This window comes from Euleptes europaea, chromosome 12, assembly GCF_029931775.1.
Source record: "Euleptes europaea isolate rEulEur1 chromosome 12, rEulEur1.hap1, whole genome shotgun sequence".
Classification (NCBI taxonomy): Eukaryota; Metazoa; Chordata; class Lepidosauria; order Squamata; family Sphaerodactylidae; genus Euleptes; species Euleptes europaea.
This window is the reverse complement of record NC_079323.1, coordinates 625,446-631,769: the sequence shown is the minus strand read 5'-3', so window position 1 is coordinate 631,769 and position 6,324 is coordinate 625,446. Positions and strand designations below refer to the sequence as shown.

Sequence of the window (6,324 nt, the reverse complement as noted above, 5' to 3'; positions counted from 1 at the left end):
TCAGACCGGCAGCGGCTCTCCCAGAGTCTCGGGCAGAAAAGAGTCTTTCACGTCACCTACCTGCCTAGTCCCTTTAACTGGAGATGCCGGGGACTGAACCTGGGACCTTCTGCATGCTGAGCAGATGCTCTACCACTGAGCCAAACCTCCTCTCCAGCTGGCACAAAACGGCTCAGAAAGCACCAGAGCATTGGGAAAGACAAGCAACAGATTAAGGGAGCAACCCAAAGCCGGTCCCGTTTAATTCTGTAGGGTTTAGTCCCCAAGAAAGTGTTCTTAGGGTTGCCCTCCTGGCACTGAACCAAGGCTGTCCCATGACCACACCCTCACCTCCAAGCAGGGCAGCAAGCAATAAGCAGAAGCGTGATTCGGGGGGGGGGAGATCTGGCTTTACCTGTCGCTTTTGGATTTTGTCTGTCACCTATTTGGGTTAGCCCTGTTTTTGCTGCTTTGTGGGGAGGGGCCGTGGCTCAGTGGCAGAGCATCTGTTTGGCATGCAGAAGGTCCCAGGTTCAATCTCCGTCATCTCCAGTTAATAGGACCAGGCAGGAGGTGATGGGAAAGACCTCCACCCAAGACCTGGGAGAGCCGCTGCCAGTCTGTGTAGACAATGCTGACTTTGATGGACCAAGGGTCTGATTCAGTAGATGGCAGCTTCGTGTGTTTGTGTGTTTCCTTTCTTTTCCTTTCCTTTTATCCCTTAGAAGCTCCTTGATGAATTGATCTTGAGCAGCATATATCTAGTGTTGGAGGGATATAAGGACTGAAACAAATCTTGCCACTGACAATGTAGCCTTGGGGTCCCTATTGCTTAGTAAAAAAGGCATTATGTCAGTCACAGAGGCATTGGATTTGTATATTAAAAGGGGGGAAATATAGTGCAATCGGTGTTCCTTGTAAAAGCAGCATTCCAAAAGGGCATGGGCTAATGAGTCAATAGAGCCAGAAGAGCAAGGGCAGATCCTGTCAGAGTATGGTATATTCAGAATTCTGCCCTGCATTACCATAGAAGGGTTAGCATTCAATCTAGCCAAGCAAAAAGCTCTACTGAGACTAGGAGTTGTCAGATAATATGTATAGACAGGCAGCCCACGTGGAGGGGGTATTCCGAAGAACTGGGGTGAACAGACGCGACGAGCACGAAAAGTAGTGCTGTTATAATCGAGCTCTTTAATGCGCTTTTTAATTTTGGTAAAAGCTTCAGTTTTCCCAAGATCTAATAACATATCCTGCGAGAAGCCCAACAACGCCAATTTCTCATCTAAGATTTTTTGCCATGAGGATTTAAAAGGGTCATGCTTCAGAGAAGCTAGGAACCCCTCAGTGCTAAAGCACAGTTTAAGGTGTAGTTTAAAGGCGGCCAACCACGCCCTAGCTTCAAGTGACATTTGGCCAAACTCGGAACGAAGAGTAACGCCAGCAACACATCGAGAGGCATTTAGGAGTTTTCGTAAGAACTGAAGCAGTGGACGATCTATTGATTCATTGATGACTGTAATCCAGATGGCAACGCCAAAGAGGATAATTGGGGTAATTTTCAGGTTAAAAACCTGAATAGCCCCTGGAATATATTTGCCACCTTTGGTGTGAAAAAAGTTGACAATAGCACCAACCCAGGTTTAATTTTGTTGGACACTGCTTTTTGATGGGCATTCCAATTTAGGTTATGGGAAAACAGAATGCCAAGGTAAACAAACTCCTTGACTTGGTCAACCTCAAAGCCATCTAATACCCAGCGAAAAAGAGGCATTTTTCTCCTCTTAGTGAAGATCATAATCTTAGATTTATGATGGTTTATTTTAAGACCTTCCCTAGAGCAGTACTCAGAAAAAGTTTGCAAAGATCTTTTCAAACCAATTCTTGTGCGGGACAGGAGAACTGCATCATCAGCATAGAGTAGAATTAAGGTGGGATAACTTGCAAGCTTTGGGGGTGGCAAAACTCTGAGAAATTGGTTGCCATATCATTCAGGTATAGATTAAACAAGAGAGGAGCAAGGAGGCAACTTTGTCTAACTCCCTTGACCAGTTCAAAGGGCTCGGTTACTTCTCCTTGGTTGCCACAGTGAACCTGAGCTGTGAGGTCAGTATGAAATTGCTGAATAAGCCATAGTAACCCCCTAGCCATAGTAGAATGTGATAGTTTCAACCATAGCCTCTTCCTCGGGATGGTATCAAAAGCTCCCTTAAGATCCATAAAAGGGGGCCATTTCGGGGGGAGGAATATTTCTCGGCTAGATGGGAGAGCACTAAACAGTGGTCCGTGACAGACCAACCTTTCTAAAGCCAATCTGTTCCCAGCCAAGGATGTCATTACTCTCAACCGAGTCCAACAGCCTCTTTAATAAGTAGGAGGAATACAATTTGCCTAAGCAAGACAAAAGGCTGATTGGGCGATAACAGCTTGGGTCAGAGCGCTGACCCTTTTTAAAGATTGGGACGTTTGTGTGTTTCCAATCTTACGCACCCCTGAGAACCTGGCTGGCGGCCCCTGCCCACCTCCCTCTCTGGCACAGCTATTGGGCGTCAGGAGCCCTTGGCATCTGACAAGCCAAGGTCTTACCTGGCACCACCAGCTGTTGCAAGGTGACTCCGTCTGCCAGGTGACTCCGTCTGCCTGCACAGGAGGACCCAAGCACTGGCAGCAGATTGCTGCCAGGGAGGGCTTATCCGCTCTCATGCCAGGCAGCCCTTCTTGGGCTCTGCTGCCCCCCAGGGATCCCAGCTGGGGGCGAGCGCTTTGTAGGCACTAAAAATAAACTCACACTCATTGAAGTGACGTACCTGTGGAGAACGTGGGCCCCTTGTGGGGAGGAACTCTCTGATGGTTCTCTAGCCCTGTTGACATGCTACAGTGGACACGCCCGCTTGTAAGATGGAGCCAAGGCACGTTCAGTGGGCAGTGGAAACCAGGGATCAGCAGCTGGAGAAATGGGGAGTTTGTATCAGCAGAATGCAGACTGAATGTAACATGAGAGGTACTCCACGCGTGCATTCAAAAACGCAAGTGTACCCTGGACCCAGATTGCACGAGAGTTCACTATAACTTGTGAAGAGGACTTCTGTGTGAACTGGACAGTGCCTGACTGATGCCTCATAGAATGATAGAGTTGGAAGGGACCACCAGGGTCATCTAGTCCAACCCCTTGCACAATGCAGGAAATTCGCAACTACTACCCCCCCCACACACACACCCAGTGACCCCTCACTCCATGCCCAGAAGATGGCCAAGGTGCCCCTCCTCTCATCATCTGCTTAAGGTCATAGAATCAGCATTGCTGACAGATGGCCATCTAGCCTCTGCTTACAAACCTCCAGGGAAGGAAAGCTGACCACCTCCCGAGGAAGCCTGTTCCTCTGAGGAACCGCTCTGACTGTTAGAAAGTTCTTCCTAATGTCTAGACGGAAACTGTTTTGATTTAATTTCAACCCATTGGTTCTGGTCCGACCTTCTGGAGCAAGAAGGAGCCTCGGGACAGGCTCCTGAGCCCCCACCTGCCCCCCTCCCTGTAGAGCCCACCCATGCTCAGCCCACTCGGCAGAGCTCCCAGGCACAGGTTGGGGCCCAGGAAGTCCTGTGGCTGCTTGTGAGCTTCCCCCTCTGGGACATCGGGCTGCCCACTGCCGGAGACAGGGTGCCGGGCTTCACAGGCAGGCAGGCGCAATCCAGCAGAAGGCATCTTCTGTGCTTCATCATGGTGTGTGTGTGCGTGTGTGCCACCATGCCTGATACACCAATCCCACAGCTTTTTCCAGTGTGTGCGCATCTGACAGGTCCGCCCCAGATGCAGATCCCAGATTGACAGCTGGCCTCCAGACTCAGTTCCCCTGGCCACTTCAGAGGGGGCACTCAATGGCGACCCATTCCCTGCTGAGCTCTCTCTCCCCACCCCAAATCCCACCCTCCCCAGGCTCCACCCCAAAATCTCCATGAATTTCTCCACCTGGAGCCAGCAGCCCTATGGCCCCAACCACTGGGAAGCCCTCCTGGCTTTTGGGCCCAGAGAAGAGGAGGCTTGGACTAAGAGCACCCACCCCTTTTTGGCCAGGGGGCTGCTCCCCACCCTCCCCAGCCTCCTGGGCCAGGAGCCCCCCACGTTCAACCCTCCTCTCCCTGGCTTGGCTCAGGGGCAGAGCACCTGCTTGGCATGCCAAAGGTCCCAGGTTCAATCTCCCTCCAGAGGAATTCCAATGCAGGGGAGAAGAGGGGCAGTTTTTAAAAATACTCTTGGAAAGAGAAGGCAAAGGGCCCACAGATGTCTGCCACTGCCACAGAAGCCATGTTGTTTTAAATGGGCCCCCCAACAGGATCTCCAGTGACTGGTTAGAAACCCCCCCAGGGCAAGGGCCCTACTTGCTCCCACCACCTTTCCAAAAACTATTGGTGGGTGCCAAGGCACCCACGGGCACCTTGTTGTGGACCCTGGTCTGGGGCAACCTGCCTGTGACTCTTCAACCTCCCTTAACAAAAAGTGTGTGTGTGTGCATAATCTCTCAGTGAACTAACCCCCCTCCAGCCTGTACCTGGAAGGAAATAGTCTTCTTGGTAGCAGCAGGATCTGCCCGCTTGAACTGAACGGTGTGTTTTGAAAGCATGAATTGCTGGAGAACCTATGTGCAAATATCTCTTTCCCCCCACCCACCCCCCACACACACATGGATCCCCTTCCCCTTGAAACCCAAGGACCGCTTCCCAATAGAAATGTGTGTCTCACCTCCCCCCACACACAAATCCCCTCTCCTATCCATGGATTCTCCTGCTTTCCTCAATGCCTCGTTTGGGAATTAGAATTTAGGCTTGGGGGGTCAGGAAACGCAGCCCCCTTTCGACCCCCCCCCTCGCACCAGCAAAGACACAGGGAGTCCGTTCTCATTGCAGGCCGTGGCTTTTATTAGGCGGTCACGGGAAAGGAGGCGGCTGCAAGACCCGCCAGGTGATTAGTGGTAGCGGAGAGCCAGGGCATGGGCCACCACGCGGACCAGCTTGTGGAAGGCAGCGTGGTAGGCAGGGGTGAAGTCCTTGCCAAAGTGGGACGCCAGGACGATTATGAGGACGTCCCCCAGAAGCTGCAAGAGAAGAGGGAGAGTGTGAAGGAGTTCTTGGCGGCACTCTGGCCCCATCCAGATGTTGAGGGGCACCCCTCGTCCTTCCCAGCCATGTGCCACTCCCCAGAGGTCAGGGTCTCCTCTCCCACCCCCACGCAGACACCACCAGCTCCCCCTCGTGGAGAACTTTCTTCCGGTTGCCAGGAGGAGGGAGACTCTCTCCACGGACGGCTGATTGAACAGGAGCCCGGAGGTGGCGTGGGGGGTTTGGGGGGGCTCCCCCTTGGGACCTGGGGCAGCTCAAGAGGCCTTCAGACCCCACCCCCCAGCCCACCCACCCCCAGCTCACCTTGAAGTTCTCGGGGTCGACGTGCAGCTTGTCGCAGTGGAGTTCGCTCAGGTTGGCAAAGGTCTTCTTGATGTTGTCCAGGTTCTTGATGGCATCTCCAAAGGAGGTCAGCACCTTCTTGCCATGGTTGCGCACCTTGGGGTTGCCGCAGATGGCGGTGGCGCCAGAGAGGTTCCCAAAGTGGGCAAAGAACCTCTGGGTCCAGGGGTACACCACCAGCAATCTGGGTGGGGGGGCGACAGACACACACACGGAGCGTCACTCTCGTCTGAGGAGCAGCACCCAGAGGTCTCTCCCTCCCTCCCTCGCACTCGCACCCAGGGGCCTTACGTGCTGAGGGCTTGGGCTCCAGTTTCTGCCACATCCACTTTGCCCCACATGCTGCAGATCATCTGCTTCTCTTCATCGGTCCAATGCACCATGGTTGACGGCTGGCTGGTGATCGGGAGCTCCTCTCAGCTGTTTCGGGAAACGTTTGGGCTGCACTGAGACGCCTGCAGGGGACTTTTATACCCTGGGCTGGAGCCCCTCCTTGCAGGGTGGGTGCAGCCATTGGCTGGGGCTGGGGGGGAGGAGCTTGGTGGGGCCAGGCTGCCCGAGGGAGGGAGGGAGGGAGGGGGGGGGCGGCCTGGCCACAGCCCACAGCAACTGGACTTTTGCCCAAGTTCTGTTTCTTCGTTACGGCCCTTTGCACACCGTCCTGGTGGGCCCGCTCCTACTTCTGGACAGCAAGAAAGCGAGACCCTCCGGACCCCTCACCACTACACGGTGGAGCTTCCTTTAAGAATCCCCCTGGCAGAACCAAACGGGGTCCAGCTGTGGATTTTTGGGAAGCTCCCCAGCTGGACTCCCCCTATGATCAAAAACTTGTTTGGTTCTTGTAGGTTATCCGGGCTGTGTAACCGTGGTCTTGGACCACGGTTACACAGC

At 53.5% G+C, this 6,324-nt stretch overlaps 1 protein-coding gene across 1 annotated transcript; it reads right to left on the bottom strand.

Moving 5' to 3' along the window:
* Positions 1–4,930: 4,930 nt before the first annotated feature.
* LOC130485025 (hemoglobin subunit beta-2-like) lies at positions 4,931–5,844 on the bottom strand. The gene is made up of 3 exons (XM_056858139.1): positions 5,725–5,844; positions 5,395–5,617; positions 4,931–5,066 (listed from the first exon to the last, which is right to left on the bottom strand). Exons 1-3 carry the CDS (start codon positions 5,814–5,816, stop codon positions 4,938–4,940), a joined length of 444 nt encoding a protein of 147 aa, XP_056714117.1. The 5' UTR covers positions 5,817–5,844; the 3' UTR covers positions 4,931–4,937.
* Between the last annotated feature and the right edge of the window lie 480 nt (positions 5,845–6,324).

What these genes read in the sequence shown, in the direction of transcription:
- LOC130485025 (XM_056858139.1), bottom strand. Translation starts at nt 5,816, where the DNA reads ATGGTGCATTGGACCGATGAAGAGAAGCAGATGATCTGCAGCATGTGG. An exon ending in GGAGCCCAAGCCCTCAGCAC is followed by an intron (nt 5,618 to 5,724) that starts GTAAGGCCCCTG and finishes CCCCCCACCCAG; the next exon opens with ATTGCTGGTGGTGTACCCCT. An exon ending in TCGACCCCGAGAACTTCAAG is followed by an intron (nt 5,067 to 5,394) that starts GTGAGCTGGGGG and finishes CTTCTCTTGCAG; the next exon opens with CTTCTGGGGGACGTCCTCAT.